This window comes from Meleagris gallopavo, chromosome 10 (genome assembly GCF_905368555.1).
Source record: "Meleagris gallopavo chromosome 10, MGAL_WU_HG_1.1, whole genome shotgun sequence".
Lineage (NCBI taxonomy): Eukaryota > Metazoa > Chordata > Aves > Galliformes > Phasianidae > Meleagris > Meleagris gallopavo.
In genome coordinates, this window is record NC_139413.1 from 20,788,256 (window position 1) to 20,814,685 (window position 26,430).

At 39.8% G+C, this 26,430-nt stretch overlaps 1 protein-coding gene across 15 annotated transcripts in view; it reads left to right on the forward strand.

Annotated features, from left to right (window-relative positions):
- The window catches only part of MAST2 (microtubule associated serine/threonine kinase 2), a 164,164-nt gene that overhangs the window by 92,061 nt on the left and 45,673 nt on the right, over window positions 1–26,430 (forward strand). For 11 of the 15 annotated variants that reach the window (XM_085232021.1, XM_085232022.1, XM_085232025.1 and 8 more), the window contains 4 exons: window positions 12,653–12,744; window positions 19,060–19,135; window positions 21,600–21,620; window positions 23,907–23,985. In XM_085232021.1, the coding sequence (XP_085088147.1) occupies window positions 12,653–12,744; window positions 19,060–19,135; window positions 21,600–21,620; window positions 23,907–23,985 (268 nt within the window). Of the gene's footprint in view, window positions 1–1,063; window positions 1,099–12,652; window positions 12,745–19,059; window positions 19,136–21,599; window positions 21,621–23,906; window positions 23,986–26,430 lie in introns of those variants that run through there. The other 4 variants (XM_085232023.1, XM_085232024.1, XM_085232026.1 and 1 more) reach the window with 2 other exon arrangements.

Genomic DNA, 26,430 nt, shown 5'->3' on the forward strand with positions numbered 1-26,430 from the left:
GTGTTTTTAAGGGGTGCATTGTGCACGGAAGGCAGTGCCAGCTGTTGATTGTCATCTTCCTCATGTCTGTGATAAAAAGCCACTCAAGAAGGCTGAAATATGAGAACGTCATTAGCTTTTCTATTGGCAGAAGTGCTTAAAAAAGCCACAACTGAAAGAAAATAGATTGCGTATTGAAATTAAAAAAAAAAAAAAAAGCGCAGCAGCTACAGAGAGGTTTTGTGTAGCCCCTGGAAAAAGCAAAAACATGGCAAGGAGCACAAAAGGGACAATGTGAACCTGTGGCTGCTGTGCAGGAGTGCGTGTGGGAAACCTCTGATGTGCATCACTCATGGTTCCCCACTCCTTGCAGTTGAAATTCAGCTGGCAGAGCTGTTTGGTGGCACCGGGAGTTGTGCTTGCTGTTACCTGACATGTGCATGGGTGGGTGCCTTACTTCTTATTTATTTTTTATTTATTTAAAATCCACTTGGGGCACGTAAACACAAAACATAGGGTTCATTTGAAGATGGAAGATTAATTAAAAAAAAATAAGCGAAAAGCCCCTCTCCTTGCTACAAAGCAGAAGGGCCTCCATTTCAAAATAAAACCCCAAAGTCAGCAGTGAGTGGTGCTGTCTGTGCAGCCACAGCCTGGAAGCAGCGTGTTATTCAGCATTACCAACAGATCCCCGCTCGTGGCTTTGCTTGAAAATGTTTTGATTGCAATTGGAGGAACAGGGAGAGATGTATATAAATAATGTTTGTTGTGTATACAAGCAGCTCCGGTTCTAAAGTGTACATGATGGGAAGGGAATAAATATCTCATTTTGCACTGCCTCCTAAGGTAGAGAGCGGCAGGCAGGGATGGAGGCGGTGGGAGCAGCAGCATGCACGCCTGCCTGCCTGTCTCGCATTAATGGAACAGCTTGCAAGGTCTACAGGGAATTTGCATTGGCTCTGTCACTGGTATTATTTAGTTCCTTATTTATTGCTAGTGGCTTGATTGTGCTGTATTTTCCCAGCAATGAAAGCTTTTAAAGATCATGTCTGACTCCTTTTGGACTGTGCTGTCCAATTTCTCTCTGCCTGCTACCAGCATGTTGAGACGATCCAAAAGGTAATCTAAGGATTTTGCAAGTAATTCTTACGATGTTTTTCCAAGCTACTTGTTTTAATGCTGTTTAGGCTTGCTTTCTTCCTTTATGAACAGATTAAATCATGTACGATAGGCGTAATTCCTTAATGATTTGTAGCTGTATTCATTGTAAAAATCGTACCGTTCAGATCCACGGTTTGTTCTTTTTATAGATATTTATTTAAATGCATCGTTCCTCGCTTCTCGTAGTATGTGAATGTGACATGGGTTTGTTTCTACAAAATGATGGATTGATGCCTTACTGAGAACAAGCTGCCTCAGTATTCAAAGTAGCAAAACAGTATTATGATGATATAGGCAGCACTGGGCAGGGCTTGCAAATGTTTTGACGTATAGTACATGATTTTCTTAGGGATATGCATCACCTTAAATTTTAAATCATCCTTGCTAGTTTTTTTTTTTTTCTTGGAGATGTTAATATGTTACTGTAGTAGTAAATAGGATGAGAGCTCTTAGTCACATGTTACTCTTTGGATTTTGATAAAATCCCATTGAATTCTGTGCACTAATAGCTGGTATCAGCTCTGATGCAGTACAGTGGTATCCCTTCAAGATTGGGAAATAGCGACGTAATTATTACTCATCAGGGGTTCTGTGGAGCTTAATGCACATAGCCCAAAAACTTACTAGAGGAATGGGCTTGGTGAGTGAGGTAGGTGCTAATCCTGACCAACGCAATATATATAGGTTTATGAGTAAACAGCTGCCATGAGCATCATAATTTCTCATTGGTTGATAGGTTGTTAGAGTTAAAATCTATGTAAGATTTGGAATATAAGCTTTGACTTGATTTTGGGATGAATTTTGTTCATGAGCTGTCAAAAATGAAGTTAATCTATTAATTAATTAATCTAAAAGTTAATCTTTTAGGAGATTGTAACTCCAACATAGAAACATACTGAATGAGGGGAGAGGGCTTACTCCATTTCCTGATTCTGTTCTTACAGTTTGAATTTTATCAGTTTGTTTCTGTACTAACAGTGATTTTTAGAAATTTTACTGGGAGCAAAGAAAGATTTTGCTTTAAAAAATAAAATTTAGATTTTGGTCACAAAGAGTTGCATTAGAAGTTTTATTAACAAATACAAGCCTTATTGTCTTTTTATTTTTTCAAGAAGAAAAAGAGCTCTTGCACAACAAGAATGAGGTTTGTTTATCTTGTAAAGCCTTGTCGATGTGCCATTATGAATTTGAAATTGGTCGTCGAGGACTGACACAATTTTGGGGATGTTAACAAGGTTTCTGATACAATTACTTTGTTAGAAAACTTCCGCTTGAAATTTACAATTCCATTTATTTGTTAGTATTTGAAGAAAAGAAAGAAAGACATTGACCTGTAAACCTGCTGCACACCCTAATGGAAAAGAGAGTACTTTTTATTGATTTAACCAGATAAATGAATATTAGACATTTGAAAGTGATCAAACAGCTATATGAGATGCCCTAGCAGAGAGCAGCTGCATCAAGCCGGGCAATAGAAATCCTATTTCGCACAGCACAGAAGCCACAGTCTTCAATCAACCCTGGAAATAAAATATTTGAGCACATGTGACAGTTTACTGGGAATATCACCTTCTGCCATGTCTGCTGGCAGCCTGCCCGGCTTGGTGGCTGCTGTCATGGGGGAGCTGGGCAGGCAGGTTGGGTTGTTGTGATGTGCGTCGTAATAGACGAGTTGGTTCATCTGACATCATGTTGTGCTGGGATTCATGTTGGGGCATTGGTCCCAGGGGCACACGAGCACACTACTACTCCTAGCAGTAGCTGGCTGTGACATAAGCCATTGCCCGTCTTGGTCCTTGCGGCAGCAGCACCCAGGGCATCCCTGGGTGCCAGCATTCCCAGCATCATGGCACGTCTGCTCTTTGAATGAAGTATCATATTGTTAACTGGATAAATATGTTTCTGTTTTCATTGCTTCCCTTTCAAAGTGTAGTACTTTCGGTACTTTTTAGTACGTTTTTACTTTTTAAAAGTTGTTATTGCAATATACATTTATTATATGGAGTTGAAACTGCGCAGAGAATATTTTGCTGTATGAAATATTTGACAAAATTTTCCCATGATCCATACGGAAAACTTTTGCATACAGTCTCATTGCAGTAATGGTGGGTTGTGTGCTCTGAATTCTGGGCCACTGTTGGCATTCTGACCACTGTGCTGTGACACATCTCTATAACGACAGCGTCTGATCCCTACTAAACATCCTACAGGGCTTTGCTCCCATATGGCCTTTCTGCATTAGGATGTTGTGCAGGGCAGCTCTTCCTCCGCGATGCATTATGCTGAAATGAGCTGTCTGGTGCAGCTGGGGGCTTCTCGGCACCACTAATGGCAGTGGGAAACTGAGCCATCTGCTCCTCTGGTCAGGGGATGGGACCATTACTTCTTGAGCGTATTCCCAGAAGGATAGGAGAAGTCAAGAGCAACACTGAGGAGTTTGTCATGGGAGGGGTGACATAAACATAAATCAGATTTACCTGTCTAACTGGTTCTGTATAAATATTTATAATTCTAAGCTGCAGAATAAATAGGGGAATTTCTCGGTACAAAGCGCACGTGGAGTAGTATTGTCATACTGCTGTACTGAGACATTGCCCGTTGGATTTGAGTTGTGGAGAGATTAAGCGTGATTTTGGACATATTTAAATTAAATGTCTTTGTTTTTCAATCCTTTTGTTTCTTGTGCTTTGGGCATGACTTCTTTTGGATATGCTCTAAGTTGTGCTGTGCGGTAACAGCAGTGTGTCATTGTGCAAGTGGCCATGTGTTGGTTTTCAGAGATTGGCTTAGAGTGATGTTTTCTACTGTTATCTCATTTTCATTCTAGCAACGTTTAGCCCTGTCTGGAAGAACAGGCTGTGACTTTTAGGAATTTTGAGTATTTTTAATGGGTTTTAGGAATTTGACTTTGTTTAGTGAGGTTTTTTTTGATGCAGTTTGGGCAGGGAAGATTTGTATGTACATTGAGAAAGATAACTCTGGGGGTACACAAAGGTGGGGTTCTGTTAGGAAGGATATACTGCTTCCATCTCCAGGATAGCCACTGGTGCTCTAAATTTCCTTCCTCTTCTTTTTGATGAAAGGCAATTAGTGATGCATTAGTTCTATAATTATCAAAACCATTGGAATTAACTACCATGCGAGTGTGAAAAGTAGCAAGCCATCTCTATAGTCAGCGATTCTATGTAAATCGTTATAAATATTTCCTGTAATCACTTCCTTGATAACTAACTAAATGTTCTTTCCCATTTAAATATCCACAAAACCAGAATAAACCACCTTTTGCTGGGTATGAAGCAGTGATTGGGGAATAGTTGGGTGCTCGGAGCACATTGTGGGTGCTTTCTTGATGTGCTCCTGGCAGCTGTTACTGCTGCAACAGGGTTGTGTGAGGTGGGGAGCTGCACTCAGTGTCTTCCCATGCTGATTCATTCAGATAGACATTAAAGGCTGTGTGTGTCAGGAGGATGCTGCCTTCTATACGTACATTGCCCCTGAGAAGGAAAGCAAAGCAGAATACTTTTGTGATAACATAAAGCTAAATTTAAAAATGTGTGTTTGTGCTATAATTAACTTTAAAGTGACAGCTGTCACGCCACACATTTCCTTGCTTAAATGGGAAAAGTAAGAAATGTTTTCACTCTGTTGAGAAAGATGAGAAAGATCTGAAAATTTGATGCTTTTGATAATGCTTAGGTCCAGTTTTTACTTAGCACAGCATAATAAACGGTCTCCAACTGACACCCCTAATTGGAGAGGAAATTTCATTTCAATTACTTCTGCAAGCAGTTCAACCTTGGGACAAAAGCACTGACTGTTGGGGGGAGAAAGAAGTTCCTACCTCATCTTCTGAAAAGCTCATTATGAGAATTGTGTTTTGTGTTGAGTGAGCTGCAGTGGGTATTATTGTTGAATCACAGAATCATTAAGGTTGGAAAAGACTGCTAAAATCTTTGTCTTAAGGCATCCCATCCCACCATGCCCGCTGACCACATCCCTCAGTGCCACATCTCCATGGTTCTTGAACTCTTCCATGGATGGTGACCCCACCACCTCCCTGGGCAGCTGCGCTAGCACATCACTGTTAGGTTTAGAAACCCGCCCTGTTGTACAGCTGAGAGATGAGAGTGGTGGTGGAGGTGTACTGGGAGCTGTCAGCGGGTTCTCTACGTGTGATATTTATACTACTTAACTACAATGGAAGAGGCTGGTGTGCCAAGAATGGAAGGATGGTCCTCCTCCTATTCAGAATAAGGGCAAGGATTCACGGAACGTTGCCTGTACTGTTTGTAATTTCTAGTTTATCAGGGATTCTGTGTACGGTAGATTTTAAATTTATTATGAATGCTCTTGTGGTCTTGCTTCTCTTCAGACTAAAATCCAAAGTGCCCTATAGAGTTAATGCTGAGGTTTTGAGCCTGGGAAGCAATTTGTTCTGGTGGAAACCCTCTTGTTCAACCACCTGGCTATTGCCCAGGCCAAACCAGTTTTTCAAGTCAGAACTTCTGCGGAGTGGAAACTAAGCAACATGCAGATCGTCGATGATTTTATGAATTGCTGGGATCTTCATGAAGAGATGACTGAATGTAACATGATTTTACATAAAAAATGGCTGTTTGGGCAAGAGTCTGCTTTCAGAAGGGAAGGGATGCTGTGAGCGGGGCAGTGGGCAAGTTGGGGGTCGAGCCTTCTGAGGTGAGAGAGCGTGGCAGGAACAGTGCATGTGGGCACGCGCCTGGCCTGAGATGTGCACAGCTTGTGGTTAATTCAAATAGACACATTTGGGTTTAGGAATCCTCACCGTGTCTGTGCATCTGCTTATTTCAACTGCTGTTCGTCTCTGACAAGTGCATTTTAAATGCGGAGTGTCTGTCAGCTTGGTGTCTGGTGATTAACCACTGCAGAGTGATGTTTTGGTGGGGCTGGGTCATCATAATGTTGTGGGGAGCCTCACCCTTGGCTCCTCAAGTCTTGTGTCTGTGGTGGTAACAGACTGTGCTAGGGAAGGGCCGATGTGAGATCAGCTCGATATGTTGGCATTTAAACACTGTGGGTGCTTCCAGTTGTGAGGGCCTTTTACCTGCACAGTGATGTTCCTCTCTGCAGGCCCATGTGTTTGCCCTCTGTAGGACTGGACAAAGAAAACCAAGCAATATCCCCTCCTGTACGCTTGGGATTCCTGTGACTTCAGAGGCAATTGAATGCTGACATTAACTAGGAATTGTAAAACACCTTCGGGCAAAATGTTCTTATAAAAAACAGACTTCATTGGAAGAACTGTGAGGAACATTATATGATACGTCATCTTCTATCACCGTACACATTCCTGGAGGCAAAAAACCTCAGCCAGGTGCAGAACACTTTTTGTATTGACCACCATCTCACCATGAAACTACATTGTTGTTTTGTTTTTTTTTTTTTCTAAGCATTTTGATTCTATGGTTAGACCTAATTATTGGATGTTCCCTGAATAGTTTTTCCCACTCCATAGCCTGACCTATTTTTAATTTTTTGCTATTATTTCCAGGACTGCAGAGTAATACCTTTTACAATAGATGTATAGTTAGAATAATAAGCAGTTCAGCAACAAAAACTCCCAGCTTTATTCCAAGAGTCTTAAAAGCTGCTTTTGGTTTTGGATACACAGACTATGCCAGTCTTATCAAGCTATGTGTATTGCTTCTATATTAAATTCTGCAGCTTGACTAGGGCTGCATGAACTCTGCTGTTCCATCTCTACTCTTCCAACTGCTCTGTAGCAGGAGAGGCCTGCAGAGAAGTGCTACATTTTTTCCTTTTTGTCTGAATACTTCTCAGTCATTTTCTCCTCCATCTTCTATGTCTACTTCCTTTTGATTTAATCACTTCTATTTTTCTTCTTTCTGTGGGTAGGCAGAAAATGGTAAAAAAAACAAACATTCCTGGTTCCAGTTTCAGTGCACCCCTCTGCCTGTTTTTACATGTGCAGACCACAACCATACTGCTGTGTGTAAATATATATGTGTTCTGTGTAGAAAAGGCCACTAAGACACTCTGGTATGGAGATTATTTCCAGAATAACGTAATATTGGAATAGTTTTTAAATTAGGGAATAGTTTTTAAATTAGATATGTAATTTATTGTCACTCTGCAGTTTGAAACTACAATTAACTGATACAGAGCTAATTTCAAATATCTTTTGATGCTTAAATGAAGAAAATGCTCTGAAACAAAGAGAACTGTTCATGTTGAGTGCAACGTAGCAACAGGACTGCTCATATCCTGGTACAGAAGACTGCTATTAAATCTCTGACTTTGGAATTGTGGATAATGGTTTCTTTTCATTTTTGCCTCACATACTTTGTTTTCAGGATGCATCTTTGGAGACCGTGTTTAGAATGGGTTTGTTTTATTACATGCCTGTATATCCTTGAAGTTATGGGATTAAAAAAAAAGCTTTCAAACACTATAAATGCACTTTGTCATTTTGTTCTTGAATTTGTTTGCTCAAATTTTTGCACGCAAAAGATGTATGATAATCTGTCTTCTGTGACAACTGAGACACCCATTGAAAAAGCAGTCGTGCTAGGTGAAACATTTAATAATAGAGTTGGTGGAAACGGGAAATGAAAGTATGCAGTTATGTTCAGGTTTGGTTAAATTGTCCTTTCACACTTTGTGATGTAACTTCATGGCAGCATAATGCATAACACAACTGAACTGGGAGATAGTAATGCTTGAGGAAATCCGTGTATGTTTTCTCCCATTAAATACTGTCTGTTTTCATTCTGTCATCTCTCTTCTGTAATCAGAGATTTTTTTTTTTTCTCATCATATAAGGATGAATATAGCTTTGAAACATACTTGTGAGGGAGGAATGTTTCAGAATAGAGTGGTTTGATTTAGTTGGGAATGGCTGTGCCAGTCATGGTAATTTGTTGTGACATTTCATTTTGTTTGGCTTTGCAGTTGCTCCTGTGTTCCTCTGTTAATAATGCAGAAGGTTTGGACTACACAGCACGGTGCAGGCAGGTGTACAGCAACCACAGATATTAGGCAAATTAAACATAAATTAGACACTAACTGGCAATTTCAGCCATTTCTTCATGATTTCTTAGCATGAGGTTTTATTATCTCTTAAATTTGAGCTATAAATGAAGAACTAGAAGAGTTTATCTAACAAATAGCTTGTTTGAGATGAAACAAAATTACTTTCATGCATTAATTCCAAAATACTTAGATGTTAATTTTCTTTAAACAAAAGAACCAGTCTACATCCAACTTCATGCATGCATTGCTCAGCACTTTGTTTCCTTCAGCTTCTGTATTTGCTAGCAGGCTGAAACATACCAGCCTGGCAGATGTTCTACACGTTTACTGTCCATGTTCTCCCTGGATATCTATACTGAAGTGCAGCCCACACCTTATAGCTGATCCTCTCATTTACCTCCATGCTCCTTGCCACACAGGTGAGCAGGAAGGGATCTACCCCACAGGTGGGATGTGCAAATGGCTGCAATAGCTTGTAGACAACACAGGGAGGAGGGAATCATAGAATCATAGAATGGCTTGGGTTGAAAAGGACCACAGTGATCATCTAGTTTCAACCCCCCGCTGAGTCTGTCATGATGGAGGATCTGTGGTATGTAAAGATGGCCCTGTGCTTCCATCCTTCGTATGTTCAATGGTTTTTCCTTAAGAGAAGATAAGTGGTTATTGTAGGAATCTGCAAACCAGACCTCCACCATGAATAATAATGTGTTTTTTTTTCAAGTTATTCTAGGATGAAAAAATTTTAAACAATTCTGAATGTAGAAAAAATAATTCCTTGAACCAGATGCTTACTTATTGTTATCTATTTTAGAGAACTAATTATCCCTGTTGTTGGTAGTGCTAAAGCTTACAAAATTGCTTCCATCCTTGAATTACTATAATTAAGACGATAACTTCCACATCTAGTTAACATTGCTGTGCAGCTGGTGCATTCATTGACACGCAGATTTCAGATTTTGTAAATTTTCTGTCATTGTGAATAAAAATTTTAAATACTTATTTTCATTTCCAAAATCTCTGTTTCTCATAAAGAAGTCTTTGTAAATCAAATCAACTGAAACTAAACTCCTGTAACATCAGAGGAAAATCTAGTTAAATTTGGTTAGGTGCTCATGGAATCATTAAAGTTGGAGAAGACCTCTAAGATCACCCATTCCAACCCCAGCCTACCCACCATGCCCACTGCCCACGTCCCTCAGTGCCACATCTCCACGTTCTTTGAACACCTCCAGGGATGGTGACCCCACCACCTTCCTGGGCAGCTTTGCCAGCACATCACTGCTCTTTCTGAGAAGTTGTTCCTAAATCATTAAAAAGGATCATAAACATTACTGATTAGTAACAAATGTGATTAATGCTATAATTTTTTTCTGTACAGTTTGTTTATTTGCATATGCAACGTCTTCTGCCGTGAGAGTGTTTTCTAGAGAAGCACGTTATCTTTTTGAGAAAATTCCTCATTGTTCGTTCCTCATGACCAGCACTGCAGTGATATTACTGGAGATCAGTCCCAAATTGCCTTATGGTGGGGGTTTGTTGACTGGGGGCAAGGTGTACTGGGGCTGTACACAGCTCCCAGGTACCACACACCCTGCTTAGCGCTGCTGCACGAGGTTGCTGCTGGCTGCCGAGCACATTGCAGCAGGTCCAAAACTAGTGTCCAGTTACCAGACCCACATCTGATGTCCTGCAGTGTTCAGTTTCAAGAACACATCTTGGAACGCTCCACTGCACGTAACAAATGTTATTTTTACTGTGGGGAGAGATCTCAACTCACAAATAGTAGAAGCACATTTCCGTGGTGATGGCAGAGGCATTGTTTCAGCTCTCTCCACGTAAGCTCCCGTCTTGCTGTGCTTGTTCTGAATAAAATCAGGCAGCTCTCGTGCTGCCCCGGGCTCGCAGGTTCCTGCAGTTTGGCAGTGGCCCTGCAGGGCATGCAGCAGGGGTTGGCACTTTCCAAGTTATGGAGAGGGATCTGGGAAAAACCTTAATGAGACCCACACCAAACTGTGAGGAGAGGAGGGTTGGGGACCTTGCATGTAATGAAGGTAGGAAAGCTTTGGCTTACAAGCACATGGTAGTGCTCAGAGTCTCTCTGGGCTGATTCAGAACTGTATTTTTTTCTCGTCATTGTGCTCTGAGTTGTATAGTTAACCTTTTCCCTTTCTACTCTCTTCTTCTATTCCTGGTTTTTATGCAGATTGGATTGTTTTTAGAGAGTTGCTTGCAGAATTCATGAACAGTAATGAGCAAGAGTTCAATAATATGATCTCCTCATTATTGGCCATGTAGCCCAGTGCTGAGCTCCGTCTGTCTGGCTGAAGTGCATCTTCCAGAAAAGCATTTTGCCTTCATGTGAACTGTGCCAGCACTTAAATTGACTCGCTCAAATTTCTTTGGCACAAATTCCTGGTTAAAACTAGCTTGACTTCTCTAATATTCAGCTATTCTTCTTTAGAAGGTGCTTAAATGCTGTTGTGATGAATTCCTGAGGTTAGCTGCCCAACTGGAGGCTGCACGTTAGCTCTTCATAGAATCATAGGGTGGTTTGAGTTGGAAGGGACCCTTGAAGACCATCTGGTCCAACTCCCCTGCAACGAACAGGGGCACCTACAGCTCCACTTCTCCCTTTTTATTTTCTTCATTTTTGTGACTATGAGGGCTTTATTGCTGCTTTTCTGAAATTTATCATTGATTCCAAGTTCTCTTCGAAGTTATATCTATGTATCTATCCAGAGAGCTCTCTTCCACCAGTTAAGAGTGCATTTGTGGCTGTGTGTGCATTTTTCCCATCATATAACATGAATTCAAGAAATTGAAAGTTCTGTTCTTAGCCTTTATGTCTGAGCTTTGCCTTATTGCCAGCACATGTGGATCGCGTAAATGGCTGAATGGGCCCCAGTGATGTTCCTCCTTCCCTGGTGAGAGATCCAGCAAAATGGAAAGTTACCAAATTTTGGGGGTATAAAAAGAATATTTTTTATTCCGAACTTGGGCAGCTCAAAAGCCATTCCTCCCCTGGGTGCATTGGTGCAAACCTGACCTGTTTTAATGGGTCTCAGCTGTGCTTTGCTCTCCAGCTACTTAACCCTCTCTCTTTTGAGTCGTCCTCTTTGCAACGATGGCAGAGAAAATGGATTTGTAAAACCTGGTCCAGTCTGGCAGATGCAGCCAGCAGTTAAATAGCTCTGAGCTTGAGACAGCTCTTATTCCCCATTATGCTGTGATTTAAATATACCAACTTTCCAGAGAACGCTCCAGGCTGTGATCACGAGTGTTTTAGTAACTCCTCTTAGCAAAAGGATGCAGCCACAGAGGACGGATCTCTCTTTTCTCATGACACTGGTGTTTTATATTGAACAAGATCTGCAGTTTTTACGTGGTAATTTACATTAGAATGCTCAAGGTTTTTTTTTATTTCTCACATAGTCATCTACGTTACATTAGAATACTCAGCACTTTGGTGTTGTGAGAGATTTTCATCGTGATGTAAACATAGTGATTATCTGCTACTAATGTTGGAATTGAGTATTCTGTTTTTTTCAACAGTTACTGGAATAGACTGACTGAACACATTAAAAAAAAAATCCATAAACTGAGATTTTAAGCCTCTTAACATCAGGTCGTTCGTTTGTCTGTATGATGTACACAATGGCAATCAGTTTTTGGATGGAGTGTTGTTGAATAATACATGAATGTAAATGAAGATTGTATGGAATCAGTTGGACAATTTTGAGGAATGCTTTAAGTACACTAAAGAGCCTGAATAGCAGTTAATGGCGCTTCAACTTTATTACTGTTTATTATGGTTGGCAGTTCCCTTGTGCTTTTCTCTGCTTCGAGTTCTCCAGTTTCCTATAGAATAACAATAAAAGGTCTTACAAATAATAACAGTCAGATACACTGTGTCCTGTGGCAGCAAAGCAGCTCTGCATTAAATTGCGGTTTTGGCAGACTGAGCACATTTATCGGGGCCGCTCCAGGCGGGATGGGGGCAGATGTCAGCCCAGGAGCCACTGTGGAGCTCTGCTGGGCAACCTGAGTGTGTGTTGTGTATGCACTGCGTATATTCCTATATGCCACAGGAAAATGGATGATCAGCAAGGGGGTTAAATATCCAGTAGGTTTGGTCAAGACCGGGTGAAATGAGAATGTTTCGCTTGCCCATTATGATTACTTCCATCACCTTTAAAGCTAAGTTGGGCAGAGGGCTCACCGCATGGTTTTCAATAGGCACTGAAAATTCAGTGGGCATTCAATAGGCATGTTTGTGCTGCTTCTAGCACATTAAAACACCTATTGCTGATAAATGTATGTTTGCTTCCCAGCAGTCAATACCAAAATCGAGTGAGAGAAGAAATATCGACCTGAATCTGAGCGATTATTTCTCCTTAGCTAAAGGCTGTTCTTTAGGACCAGCCTTCAGGTGCTTTGATTTCTCTGGTTTTGCCTCATCATTTGTATCTCTTTCTTCCAGCTGTCGGACAAGCAACAGAAAGAGTTTGATTGTAACGTCCAGCACATCCCCGACTCTCCCGCGGCCGCATTCCCCCCTCCATGGACATGCAGGTAACTCCGAGGGCTGCCGTGCTGGGAATCGTTGGGAAAAATTGTCGGTGCTCATTGCATTGAGTTTGAACATAGAATCATAGAATGGCTTAGGTTGGAGGGGACCTCAAAGATCATCTTGCTCCAACACCCTGCCATGGGCCGGGTTGCCAGACATGTTGATATTCCATATCAGTGTGCCATCTGCAGTATCTATCTGCTACTTCGAGCAACACGAGATGTTTGAAAATTGCTTTGTGTATTGCTGCCAGTTTTATCACTTCAGCAACGGTGAAATGCTCATTTCCAGGCAAATGGGCAACCACTTCTAGTTATCAGAGTGAAGTGTGGAAAGATGTTCTTTCTAAAGAAAAAGTGTTTATTCAGTCTGCGGTAACCACAGAATTTTAGAAGGGGTCATGCATGTGGGTTCAGCAGCTTGCCTGAACAGTGTGTTCCCTTGTTACCTTCATTGGGAGAGAGATACATGAGGTACACCTGCATTGCTTTCAGTATTTCAGAATGCCAGAGAAAGCAGTTGGGTTTCAGGTGTGGCCCTAATGGGTACAAGTTTAATTTAAAACAGCTCAAACGTTGCCACACATATTCACCCACTGTTGAGCCAATGTGGAAGCACATCACAGTTGTGTGTAAGTAATTGTTTTCATTACAATCAGACTTCTCTCATCCTACATGGTAGTATGTCCTGAAAGTACTTTCTGCAGATTGAAACAAAGGAAATGCTGAGAAAGGACAGCAAAGTGGTAGTAGTTAAGGGAGAAGGAGCCATCTGCTTCTTCTTGCAGGGCATTGTGCCTTGAGAGGGACATTCAACCAGCTGGAAGGACAGAAGTTGTTGTCCAGGGATATCCATGAAAGCCTCGAAAAGTCAGATTTTCATACAGATTTGCTGAGTATGCTGTAAAGCCCTGTCATGAATGGCTGGGAAGTTGCTGTACTCACACTGTTTTTTTAAATGACCCATGATTTTCATTTTCAAGTGTTAACAAAATCTTAAAAGTAGCATGTTAAGGCTATTTTCTTTTTGCTTCAGAATCTCAGATAACTCAGATAAAGTATTTTCAAATGTAACTTGTTGGAATTTGTTACTGCACCAAAAGTTTGCATTTGCTAGAGGAATTCCACTTCACTCCAAACTCCCTTGGCTCTCTTATGGCTGATTATGATAGTGATAGCTTTGTAAAATGTAATATTTCTCCTGGTAGGGATTCTCTGCGTACTTATGTTGTACTCCTTACTTTATTTTAAGAATCTATATGTATGTTGAATTTAACAAATTCTATGTCAGCTGTATAAGCATTTAAGTAAAATGATGGAGAAAAGTGCTCCTCAGAATATGAAAGAAGCATCTTTGCTTTTCAAATAGCAATAAGATGTTGATCTGATCATTGCTCAGAAGACAAAGGCAGAGATGTTCACACCTGTATTTTCTCAATTTTCTTTTCTCCCATCTTTAAAATGAAAATTGGTCTTAGTGTTTTTGATGATGTCTTGGGCTTTACAGGCTTATCTTTTATTAAATATGTAACTGTCTGGAAAACTAGAGTAGCTACTCAGTGGTATGTCATCTTTCTTTAGCAGAAATTGTGAAATACTTCTATTTCTTGTTCTAATGTTGCATATGGGATTTGAAACTATTAATTAAAAAGGACATCCTTTGTGACCTCCAAGAGTTGCAAGCAGAGAACAGGGAGATAAATTACTGGTAGCCTCAGTTCCCTGCCAGTAGTGTGCTTAGGAGTTTTACCTGAGTCAAGTAATTTATTCAAGAGACAAAAGCAGATGAAATTTAGAGTAGATTCACAAATATTTTCTTAAGAAATATCATATATGAGATGTGAATTTGGGAACAGGCTGTGATATTTGTTTAGTATTTGAACAGAATCGATCAATCTGTTTGTTCAGACACATACACTGATAAGTCACTAAGAAAAACTGGAGCCTCTCCCATCCCTCTTGTGTTGTGAATACGCTGCTCTTCGTGTCCATTCTGCACCTCTTCCACAAATGAAAGGGGTGACAAGCATGCAGGGAAATAAGGAAGGCTTTCTAAAAAATTTCTGTTCAGAAAATAGAGTTCTTTATGGCATTAACTGCTGGAGTTTCACTTTTGTATGTTCTGTACATGAAGTTGGGGTGTGATGTAGCACAGTCCTTCCTCCTAATGAACACTGGCCCTGCAAACTACACATTTTAATGTACAGAGCAGCTTCAAGATAGGATGTCAGGCAATTCCATATCCTACAAAATGGAGAGGAGAAGTAATACTTAAGAGGTCTAAAGATGAAAGTAAATTTGAACAATTTTTAACTCTGCCATGAAAACATTTTTGAATCAATAGCTCTTAATGGATTTGAAGTGCACTAATTCAGTTTTCAAATTTTATGAAATAATCTGTTCCAGAATTACATGGAGCCTTGTTATTAAACAGCTACAGCTTGTTAGTGTCATGGGAAAGTCACTCTTCTTATTTACTCCCCCATATCTTGACTGAATCGCAGTTTTGGGAAGACAGGTTTGAAAATCTTCCTTGTATTTCTTTCAAATCAGAGGAAGGAAGGTGTCCACACACTTTCCCTATGTTTGTATTTCTTTGAATTATTATTTTTTAAAGCTAACATACACTTATTACAGCGTACACATTGTAAGGCAGATTAATACATTACCCTTAGACTGTGTCTTACAATGAAAACCTTAAAATCAATCAGAGAAACAGCATCATCTTTATAGTAGGAATGAGAGAGATACTTGAAGGCGGATGAGGGAGTTTCACGCTGCTGTAAACTGCTTTCCATGCTGCCAGGTTACAGTGGATACGCTTGTCCCTGTTCCTGTCTGTAATAATGTATGAAGGGAGCTGCTCACGGGCAGTGTGGTAATACTGAATTCAATCATTCTGCTCTCTCACTGTACTGTACTTGAAGTGAACAACTGAACTGTAAGTTCAGTTCCTCCTTCTGGCTTTAAAAAAAAAAAAAAAAAAGAAAGAAAAGATTATTTTTAAGCCTTCTATTTACTTCTTTTCCATGTATCAGTGCTGTACAAAAATGCACGATGCTCCTTCTTGATCCAAGTATCCTTGGATCCAAGGGCATAAGCTGTGTATCTACGCAGTGGCCAAGCAATAAAACTTGTGCAGGGTATGTTGTGTGCAGCTCTGGACCCTGACCTGGTCATCAGAGCTGCAGTTCATTTTTCACTATATGCATGTGATTCCTGGATGCCAGACAGAAGCCAGGATATTCACTTTGAGATGGGTGGTGCATGGGATGCTGAAGTGATTGGAGTCATCCTAACATTGGGATGTGCTAGAATGCAGGAAGTTCTGTGATGTGCAGTAGGATCTGTTCTGCTTCTGTTAATATTCAGCAAATAGCATTAGTATATTGTATGTAGATGGCCACAACAACTGGACCTTTGTATTTATTGTATTTCTCAGAATCTCAGGTGCAAGCATTACAAAAAGGTTCTAGTTTGAGCTCTTGGACTCAACCTATCCGATGTCGTCGTATTTGTAGGTGACAGCTGAGGCTTTTGCCTATCTCTTCCCTGTAAGTCTGTTTTCCTAGTTTCAGGGCAGCAGATGTACAGGTGCTTTAGTTACCTCCTTCTCCACGTGTCCAGGAAATGTAAAAGTTCATGCCTGAATTATTAACATTGATGTAACTGCGTTGATTTACCTAATGGGTAATCATTCTGCGTAACAGCCTCCCCTGAGACAGTCATTTCAGGTTCAAAAGGAGCCAACTATAACCCCTGAGCAACAGGGGAATTTACCTTTGCTAACAGAATAAATAGAGTTTCGATCAGCTTCGGTGAACGAGGCCATTGCAGTAAGGCTTTTCTTATTAAAATTCCTTCAACTAGAGCAGATGCAGCAGTACTGGGAAATTTTAGGGAAAGTAGTAATTCCCCTTCTCCCTGTTGTTGTTTTAAAAGCTTCACCCAGACTTGAATTGAGTAGAAAAACTAATTGCTTTTCATTTTAAAACTTGAAGCAACTCACAGGGGATCTAATTAAAATTCCAGTGTCTGGGAGGAAATATGCTATATAAGTCTGAAAAAGTTGTTACTTAAAAATTAATAGTATCTCCATACCAGATTGTGCAGGCTCAGAAGACTTCGAACACCCACATAGTTAATTTCAAAAGTTAAAAACTGTCATTACCTAATTTGCTCAGTTACTCTGAAATCCTATTTTGATCATCATGTGGAGAGTTTACAAAAGATTGATGAAGATATTAAACAGATGATGACAGTTCGCTGCCTGTTTATAACAGCAGTGGGCTTTTTGTTCAGAAAGATCATCTTGATGACAGCAAAAGCAGCAAATCTGCGGTGGGTATGTGAACACCCAGCTCCTACCAGGACAGGCAGACTCCTTTGCTTTGCTGGGATGTCTGCACTGCTTCCTGCAGGCCTCATTCTGCCACATCTCCTGATCTTAGCTGCTCTTTTAGCTTTTTGTTCTGCTAGCAAATACGTGGCAACCCCAGCCCTAGCCTTGTGCTGCTGCCGGAACATGTGCTTCTGCACCTTGAGTTGGTCATTTTGTTGCTACTGTAGCTTTTTTCAGTGTTCTTGTAAGCTTGCAGTGCCATCTAGACTGTGAAAACTAGTCTTAGCCCAGCAGTGAAACGGCTCTGGTTTTTCACTGTGCCCATAAGAAGCTGAGTGCAAGCTTAATAAATGAAGTGCCAGTATTTGTCATCTTATTGATTTCTGGTGGTGTTTCTCCCCTTGCTGCCCAGGATGCACTGGGAATGGGTTTGGTTGCAGTCAGTTTTGGGTGAAGGCAGGCATTGTGTCCTCTTACACTGAGCTGTCGTTAGTTCTTAACTGATATTTTACAACAACACATTAAAACGCAAACCAAAACCGACCCACAGGAAAACAAGCTTGTTGCACACACCCTTTGTTTTTCATTCAGTTTGCTCTCGGTGAAGCAGATTGTGCTGGATCACGCTTCTCTCCCCAGCTCTCCCATCACCCCTTGGCACACACCAGATCAGCCCGAGGCTGCTGTAATCCCGACCAGCTGCTCTTGTCCCCGTGCACTTGTAGGCCAGATGGAGCTGCTCGGCACTGGGACACCGCCACGGCCTGGAAGCGTCGGCTCCTTCCTCTCTCCCCCTTCTTACCTGCATGTGTGTGTTAGGTGGGAGTGACTGCAAACCTTCCAGTGAGCACAGTGCTTGTCTTCACCTTCTGCTCAGCATAACACTTAAGGTACACGAGTAACTTTTTTGGGATTAGCCCATTGCTGATGCTCACTTTTAATGTGACTTTTCAATATGAGATCTACACCTGAAGACCTTTCTGATGACCATGTAGCTTGCAGAGCATTGCTTGTCCAGTATCCATTTGTTTTCCTGCTCACGTTTCAATGTTGTTTTTACTCAGAGAAATTGCTGCTGGCATACGCTTACTATGGGTAGTTTCTCTTTTGTGCTTGTATTAAGGATCTGAAAGAGCAAACCACTTAAGAATATGCCTGATAGAAAGAGTACACTCGCTGACATGAAGCTACTAATTCATCTTCTAAATTTCAAAGGTTTCTGCAGTTAGTCTGTAAATGATTCTGGCTTTCAGAAGGGCTTCTGTAAGTGGCTGCTTTTTTCTTTGAAGACATTGCAGAGCACTGCTTACCAACTGTATGCCTATACATCATACGACAAAGCTGGGAAAAAACACTCTTGTGCCAATTGAAAATCTAATGTTATTTTTTCTTCAGTGTATGAAGTCGCTGGCTTTTTCATTTTCGTTATATTTTTTTTATGAGGTGGTGGTTAGGGTGAATGCTAATACTTTCATACTTTCTCACTTGAGCATCTTCTGTGAGTCTGTAGTCCTTTTATTATATGTAGTTCTTGTGGCATTTTTTTTTCCCCTCAGTGAATTTTACATTCAGCAGCGATAAACACAGTAAGTATGAAGATACTTTCTTCCTACTCATTATTCCTGAAAGTGTCATCAATATCATTTCTAGCCCAGGTTTTTCATTGAGAAATGTTAAGTTTCTATGGGATTGTATATTGCATAGGGATTGTTACATAATACTGAGAGACTATATTGTGTATATACGATGCACTACTATTTAAGAACAAGTATGAAAATGTGCATCTTAAATTACTTCAAAAGGAGGTAAGATTCGGATCAAATCGTATTTCTTTGACAAACTAATGCTCAAATGATCAAGAGCACAAAGCATATTGTCAATCATTTGCAAGTACAACTTGGGATTGAGGGTGTTTCTGCACAGTGAGAAGTTCCTCTGTTGCAAATGTGACTGAATTTGTTTGCTCTCTCAAACAGGTGGCAGCCCTTTGGACAGCCCTAGAAACTTCTCTCCAAATGCTCCTGCTCATTTTTCCTTTGTTCCTGCCCGAAGGTAAGTCAGGATACATTCTCCTGTATTGGCAGACAAGTTTAGAAATTGCCTACAGGTTACAAGTATTTTTTTGTCATGGTTTGCTTTCTCTGATATTTGTAGTTCTATTTTATCCTCTTTTTGTTTAGGTCTTGGCAACACTGGGAATGTATGAGGTGCTTTTGAGACATAAAAATGATCAAAAGTTGATAAAGCTGTAAATAGAGCCTGGGGAGGAGGCAATGTTCTCCCAGGAAGATGACATATAGGCTGTGTGAGATAACAAGCCATTTGGTCACAATGCCTAAGTTGTGAATAGAATAACTCTGTCTCAGTGGTAATCCTAGATCCACTTCACTCTGAGTAACGGAGGTGCTTTGTACGTCTGCCCTTCTGTTCTGCCGTGTCTGCACAAAGACAGACATACCAAAATCAGGCATGCACTCTGCATTCATTCACTGCCTTCTGAGTGGTAGCAACTTTTTAGTTCTCTCTACTGTCTTGGGCATTGGTGTCAGGAACATGTTATTGCTCTGACAAGGAAGACAGCTGATAATTGAAATCACAAGTCTACAGGAACTGCTAAAAGAAGAACAGTGTTGAAAGACTTGAATGCAAAGCTATCATCTGTCCTGTAGTGAGTGCTAGACAAATGCTTGTTACACTGTAGATCAAACTGTTGGAAAGAAATCTGATACTATTAGTGATCAATTTAGTATAAGGAGCAGGACAGGAAGAATAAAGACATCTGGGAGAAGCAGACAAATGGAGTATTGAATTTCGTATCTCATCAGGAGGGCAGAAATGGATCACAATGCAGAAAGTTAAATTTGGTTGAGAAAGAGAAAAACAGCAACAAAAAAATAATAAAGGAGATCCCAAGCAAAATTTAGGCAGGGAAGCTGGATTGCTCGATTCATGTGTGAGAAAGATACTTTTAATTTGCTAAATGCTTCAACTTCAGCTTCTTATCTGTGTTAGGATGACCCGAAAACAGGAAAGGTGTGATCATTCTGAGAGGCAGCAAGTTTTCTGATAAAGAGAGATCAGCTTGAGGACTAGATACGGGAAGGTTAGGTATCAAAACATCAAAGAAGAGTGGAGGATTGGGATTTGGAAACAGGCTGGGTTTAGGGAAGCCGGAGGCATACCCTTTATGTGGACATAGGGTAAATCCTGGGGTGGTTTTTTTCCAGTGAAGTGGTTTGCTAGAAGACCAGGTGTCCTTGAATACTGCTTGAAGTAGATTTTGATCTTAATATGGTAGAGAAACAAAATCATGTAAAATGTGATGAGCTGGATATGTATTTTCATATTCTCTTAGAGGGAAAAAATAGTTAAAAGTTTTACCTGGTGGTAAAACAATTAAAATGGACTCATGCATCCACATCTATTTTTATAGAGGGATCTGAGCTTAATGTGAGTGTATTTCATATGTTCTGTTGAAGTCAACTGGAATTTTACCAGTTTTCAGAATATCTGGACGTCAGATCACAGGAGGAAAGTTGCAGCTGAAGCCACTGTGAAAGCTCAACATCAGCTGTTGGCTATTCCAGCCGTCTTAGTAAAATTGCTTTCCAAATTTCCAAACAGAAAATAAGTTTTAGTACTAAAACTCAGAAATGTGTCCTTTCCTACTTTTCCTTTCTTCCTCATTTTTAAAGAAATAGACAAACAAAGGTTAGGTCTGTCCTATTATATGCTGTGGTTCATTTTACAGCATGCATGCTGCTCTGCATACTTTCTCAGTCACTGAAAAGAACACTTAAGCTCAGCTTGTTTTAGAAGTTTGTTTCTATTTTCTACTTGTATTACACCCTGAATAGCTATGCCAGCAGTACCACGTCTGTATTATATTATCAAGCAGAGTATCACAATAACATCTGTGGGAAGTATGGTGTTAAGTAATTCAGAATGTTTTTCACTGTTACCTCAGACAAATGGATATGTCACTGTACCCTTTTGTTCAGCATTGTTTGGGTCTCGAGAGAGTTTGTACCTGATTTTTTCCCATGGTTGTCACAGAAATTATTTCTTGATGTTTTCCTGCATTTTATATTTGATACAATTTCTTCATTTATTATTCTGTTTGGACATGGTTTGTGATTTTCCTTCTTTGCTTATGGCCTTGTGATGAGTGGGTTCTTGGGTTGGAGTAGGGAGCACATTCAAATAAGTCTATTGTAAAACCAAATTCACTACAATAGACTGCAGGATTGTCCTTAATTTGACTAATGCTTAATCAAAAATCTCTCACTAGGTGCCATTTCAGTGGCTACTTCACACCCATAAAGTCAGCGTGTTCAGAAATTCTTTTGCATGAGCAAGAAAACGTGGTTAATTTTGTCTATATTCAGTAAAATGATCTTAGTGGAATGTCAGTAACACAGAGCATGAAGGTTTGTTGTTATTTTTCCCCTGAAATTACATGTGCATCTTTGTCTTCTCTGTCCCTCATTACCACTGTGTGATTTCTTCCATACAGCCATGGACACAGAGCGGACAGGTAATGCGCGTCGTATTGCTGCTGTGTGTGTGTATGAACCATGCTTCTGTGCAGCCAGGCACCAGCCTGTGTCCCTAACAAGTTCACGCTGTGAAAACCCCATTTAGGCATTCAGCTTTTGATTACCAAAGAATAAAACTTTGCATTTGGGCCTCAAATGTTAAAGCGGTAGTGCTTTGTGAGAAGATGCTTTGTTCTTCTAAGGCCTCATTTTGAAATTCATCTGCGTTCATGAAATAGCATTGTAACTGCCATAAAAAGAAAAACCCTCCTAATTAACTTAACAAAATGGCATTTGAAAGGCAAAACTCATTGCTTCCATGTCCTAGCTAAGTTTATTTTGCAATAAAATAAAAGACCTAAAAATTACTTTCCAAGTATCTTTTCCTGAAGGAATATTGCATGAAGTCTCTCTGAAAAGAAATTTTTATTAACAAAGCACTGAAGCAGCTTTGAAATGCTTTGCATAAATGAGAGAGGAAATTTCTGTTAAAGTCTTGTTCCCATTCCTTCAATTTGGAAGTTTTCTTTCCCGACTCACCTCTTTCTGTTAGATGTAGAGCTGAACCTGCTGTCCTGATGGCTTGACACATTTCTTGCCTAGATTGCATCAGTAGAAAATAGCCCAAGCATAAAGAGGTATCCTGTAACTTTCTAATGAAGAAGAATTTGTTTTAACGTTGTCAAAATGAATACTAAAGTTATTTCAAAGCCCAATTTAGGCTAATCACTAAAAGAAGAGTTAGGCTTTCCTTTTGCGAAAAATGATGGAGTTATTCATTCCTGTCTACTCTTTGGGAAGATAGGAAGATATTCTCCCTCATTGTGGCCGAGAGTCCAAACTGAGATCATTGGCCTGCAGGTCCCACCAGCACCCATGTGCTCTAGGAAAAGCTGAATGAAGATCTCTGCAGCTGACTCGTGGTGTCCATTTGCTGCCACACGACACAGTGACTTTGCAGTGCTGACATTGGTGGTTTTTCAGGGTTAAGAGAATAATTTTTTCTGGCATTTTTCATGTTTGTCTTGCCAAGGAGAACACGACTTGTGGCTAAATGGGGTTTAGCTATAATGTATGCATGCATAGAAGTCTGCATTACAGCTTGAGTATTTTTATGCATGAAGCATGAATCCTTTTAAAAACTCTCTTGATATAATACTCTTTCAGTAATATGGAACAGTGGGTTTATTTCCCTCTTGTTCTAAAGTAGATGGCAAAGTACCTGAAAATAAACAGATCTTTATGTTTGGGTGTACACTGAAGTTTTCTCTGTAGATTGAGGCATTGTATATTCGTAGTGGGATGAGAAATATTGCTGCAAAGAAGCAATTGAGATTTTATAAGCAGTATTTCAGATCCGTAAGAGGCATCTTATTTTACAGTGTGCCTGCAGAAATGCACTGTATCGATGTGCATCCAAAACCACAAAGTCTTTCCAAAGTCAGTTAGAATGAGGAACTGCTCTAATTCAGTTTCCCTTTATGAGCAGCTACTGATAGTCTGCCACAGCAAAGCAAACGAGTGAGCTGAAACTGATGTGAGGGAGCCTTCCTTAGCACTCATCCCAAAATGCAACAAGACACACTTTTAATTACAGGAATCAAAATGCCTTCAAGATTGAGATGAAATTAAAGGCAGAAAAAGCACAGTGGGCTGGGATGAATTGAGTTTAGGTTCCAAGCTCACTGAGGTTGGTTTTAATGGGAGAAGAGGGTTTCAAGAAGTGCAGGTCTGATGATTCTTCAAGAAGAACCGTCCTTAGTTCTGACATTGGTAAAAACAAGAACTGTCTGACAGTATTTTCAGGGTATTTTGTCTGTTTTCCCTGGGAATCATATTTATTGGCTATGACAAGGTAAACAAACAAGACCACTTCCACTAAGCTCACGATTTAAAACATTTTTTTTCCCCCTCAACTTTTAGCATTATTTGAAAGACGAGGAACTGTATAACAGCTTTAGGCAAGACTGCCTTTTTCAAAGAAGTCTGTTTTATTTGTTCATTCCTGGAACGTCAATTTTTGCACAACTGGCAATATTTAAAAAGCATCTACTTAATGTAATGCAGGAATCTGATGTCCATTTGCTTTATCTTTTCCAAGATCACTTATTTGTTTCTCTTGAAATGTACCCTTGCTGTTTTTTCACAAAGATACCTGGTCTACTTGAATATCTCAAGACTTTAGAAAACCGTATGGTTAAGAGATTTGGGGATAGATGTTTATTTCCTCCAAGTATTGACCACAGTATGTCTATCACAGTAATTTCCTTTGCTTCTTTCCTCAGAACGGATGGACGCCGCTGGTCCTTGGCCTCCCTTCCCTCATCAGGATATGGAACAAACACTCCCAGTTCAACAGTTTCAGTAAGTGACCCAGACTTCTCCAAGCAATTCAGTTCGTACAAACACACCCTAACAAATCTGCTTCTGAGTCTTTACTAAAATATCTGATCTTCCTTCATTTTTTTTGCTAACATTATTAAATATACTAATTATTTTTTAAAAATTGTTTTAATTATTGGTTCCACTGCTTCTTCCTCCATTTCCCAGCTCCTATCATCTTGCACTTTGCCTTTACTATTGGTGAAATCCCAGTGTAGCACTTGGCTCGACTGCTCGGTTGAGAGGCACGATGTGTCAGAAATGGCAGGGCTCTGAGACAGCACGTAATTGCCAGCAAGATCTCAGCTTTTTTTTAACTGGGAAATGAAATCCTCGTCTGCTTTCATGTTCTTAGTGTTAAAATCTGTTAGCAGAAGGAAAAACTGATAATCCACATCTGTTAACTCAACTTCAATAATTTGAATCTCCTAATGTAGCTTTTAATTTCTTACTTGTCGTTAGAAAGGTTGTCTGCAGTTTGCTTGAATTCTTCTGTACTTTCAAAAGGCTGATATGTTGTTAACATCAGTAAGGCACCAACACCATTTTAACCCTTAAAGCTCTCCGATACTTCATACAATTAATCTTATTCTTTAGTTTGTGCATATAAATTGTGTTTATCTACCTGACAATCTTACAATGCCATGCATAGAAAGACTGGAAATGCTAAGTCTACCTTGAGTTAACATGCTTTTGTGTATGGTTTAATGGTGAGTACCTTAACAGCGTGGTCACATATCATTCCTTCTTTCTATAATACTTACACTGATTGTTTTGTTTTATATGTACTGTTTAGAATGTGTTCCTAGCAATTGTAATACTTGCATTAGCTAGGACTCAGTACTGCATGAATATTAATCTTACTAAGTAATTAATCTTAATGAGTAGTAATCTTACGCTGAGTGCAGTATCATTATTTTCTTTCTGAAATGTTCCAGTAAGTTCATCCTTAAAACCCTCTCAAGTACAAATTGATCTTCATATGTCCTTGGAACACGAGTTTTAAATTCATTCCATATGTTAGGAGAAGAGATTGGGGTCAAAATTTTCCTTTTAGCTATAAGTTGACATGATTAAAATTCGATTTTTTGTCATTAATATCATCTGATTGCTTCAGATGTTCAGACATGTTCCTGCAGACTCTAGTTTGTACTATTTCTACAGTTTGTTATCTTTAGTCCATCAGGACTTTTAAGGTTTTTGTTTGTTTGTTTGTTTTTTGTTTTTTTAACTTTTTCTCTCCTTAAAAGGAGACTAGACTTGATTTCACTCTCCCAACGGACGAGAAGTGTGTGTACAGGTATATAGAGAGGAGCAAAGAGAAATGTGGAAGAGCATTTCATTAGCAATGTGGAAAAAGTGGTCCTGGTTTCATTGACAAGCAAAACAAAATACTATTTTGTATTAAAGTACCAGAGAGCAGCTTTTAAAAAGGAGCTCTGCTTTTGCTTCTGTAGTCTTAAAATAAACCTTTATCACTATAAGCCCTCGCTGTGCCCTCTTTAGGGGACAGGCGACAATAATTTATTGGGTATGGAACATATTTAGTTACTTTATGTAGGGGTGACATAAATAGTCAGATCATTGATAATCACTGAGAATGCTTCCAGGATGCATGTGAAGTTGGACCAAACTGTCTGCAGTGTCTTAAGTCCTTATTTTCTGGTGTGATAACCAGTTTTCCCAAGAAATTATAGTTTGATCAGTCTTGGGGTAGTTGTTCATGGAGAGAGCAAAAGTAGCAAGATAAATTTGTGGATGTATCAGTATTTGTTTTGAAAAAGGAACATGAAAGCTACATTTAGAAAGTTGCCAGTTTTCTGATATAGGAAAGAAAGAATATTCCTGCCTTGCTATGTTCTGTGAAGCAGCTAGGTCATTTTGGTTGAAACTTCTCCATAAAAGAGAGATAGATACGTCACATAGAAAGCATCAGTCTAAATAGTTTAAGTATCATAGCTGTAAGCAATGGAAGACAGGATGGTACAGTGCAAAGCAAGTGGTGATAGTCATGTGTAGATCTGAGTTCACCGTCCTGCAGGAAATAGATTAAAACCCTTTTTTCCAATTTTTTTTTCTTTTTTCTACATAGCTGAGTCTTTCCTCTCTTGTCTTCTTTCTGATCCAGTTTTACAATCTCAGAAAGATATTGAGACATGATGTTTAGTAAGTACTGAAGCAGTCTTGTAGCCATTAAACTTAGTACCACGTTTCTAAGCCAATCCTCCTTACTACTCATCAACGACAACACTATTGTCATAGTATTTTGTAGATTAGAATTAATTTGAATTGATCTGAATAACAATTCTGGAGTGATAAGCAGCATTATGCCTGTGTAGACTTTAAAACTGAAGTAAGAAGATTTTAAGAGGTTTGTCAGAAGAGCACGACAAATTAATCCCATGGATAAAAACATAACAGAATGGT